Genomic DNA, 1,312 nt, shown 5'->3' with positions numbered 1-1,312 from the left:
TACTTGGAGGATAGTTGCTGGCTTTCTTTGTAGAGAGCTGTCTGAAAGCAAACAGCTTTCTGTTTCATAAGGGCACTAATCCTGTCATGGAGGATCTATCCTTATAGCCTCAGAAACTTTCGAAGACCCTACCTCCAAATGACATTACATTGGAATTTCAACATAAGAATTTTAGAGAGACACAAACATTCAGGAAAAGATTATACGAATTAAATTTAGCAGAATTTACTGGAACACAGAAGGATTCATAAGCCAGGGAGCACTCAAAACCGGTGAGTGCCAATCTTTTACAGGGGGGGGACATAGCCGCATAGTACAGAAATCACCTGATTGGATATAGCTAGGTGCCTGCCTTATTTGATCATAGTTTGATGAGGTAACTATTTATGATTGTCTGGATCTTGTTCGCTTGTGATTGATTGGAATTCAGGCCTTCTTTATACACTTCAATTAGGTTCTGGGTTTGAGTAAGAACTCAAAATCCAGAGGTAGCCCTAGATTAATGCGTTCCTTAATCGCAGTAACAAAGTTTTTCTGGAACATGGGTAAGTCTTTTAGGCCTTAATAGCCACAGGATCTGTTACCTTCCTACTCAACTCTGCCCTTAAAGCACAAAAGCGGCCATAGACCACACAGCCATATACAGTCACGGATGACACCAAGTAGTGGACATGGGGGTGTTACAATAAAATAAGTTATGAAAGCCGGTTGGGGTAGAAAAGTGGTGGTCTGCCCACCCCTAAGGACTTTCTGGTCTCCATGAATATATGTTGAACTATGAGCAACTGCAGTGATCCATACAAGCAACAAATCCCTGGCAGCCATTCAACGTAGGAGGAGGATCCAGCAGAGCAACTCCAGTTTGCAAAGTTTGCGAAGTGACCCTTTCTTCCCTCTCCTCTTCCCGCCTCCTTGCCACCCCAGCCTCACGCTCGGCTGCAGCGACGCTGACCGAGTCAGGGTGCGATCGGATGGGCTGCGTGGGCTTCTTAGGAGCTCGGCGCGGGGACTCCGGAGAAGGTGAGGGCGCTCAAAAGTTGGAGCCCAATCAGCACGGAGTTGAGCTCGCACGCCCCAACCTTCAGGTGACCCCGCGCGGCGGCAGGCGGCGGCTGCAGCGACCAGAGCCCGCAGCGCTCGGAGCGCCTCCGGGAGGACAGGCGGCGAGCGAGTCGAATCGTCATCCGCCAGCCCAGCGCCAAGCTCCGTGCCTGAGGGCCGGGAGGGAGAAGCGAGGCTCCTGTGCGCGCCGCGTCCTCTCCGCGCTGCACGCTGTCCTCGCCCCTCGCCGCCGCCTTTGAACCCCGGGGAG

General features: G+C 51.5%; 1 protein-coding gene across 1 annotated transcript in view; it reads left to right on the top strand.

Annotated features, from left to right (window-relative positions):
- Positions 1-971: 971 nt before the first annotated feature.
- St8sia6 (ST8 alpha-N-acetyl-neuraminide alpha-2,8-sialyltransferase 6) overlaps positions 972-1,312 on the top strand; it is a 133,639-nt gene continuing 133,298 nt past the window's right edge. Inside the window, exon 1 of the mRNA XM_004645205.3 lies at positions 972-1,271. Coding sequence (XP_004645262.1) covers positions 972-1,271 — 300 coding nt within the window. The remainder of the gene's footprint in view (positions 1,272-1,312) is intronic.

The sequence above is a fragment of the Octodon degus genome, unplaced genomic scaffold, assembly GCF_000260255.1.
Source record: "Octodon degus isolate 3935 unplaced genomic scaffold, OctDeg1.0 scaffold00220, whole genome shotgun sequence".
Classification (NCBI taxonomy): Eukaryota; Metazoa; Chordata; class Mammalia; order Rodentia; family Octodontidae; genus Octodon; species Octodon degus.
Note: the sequence above shows the minus strand (reverse complement) of the source record. Positions and strands in the feature narration are given on the sequence as shown.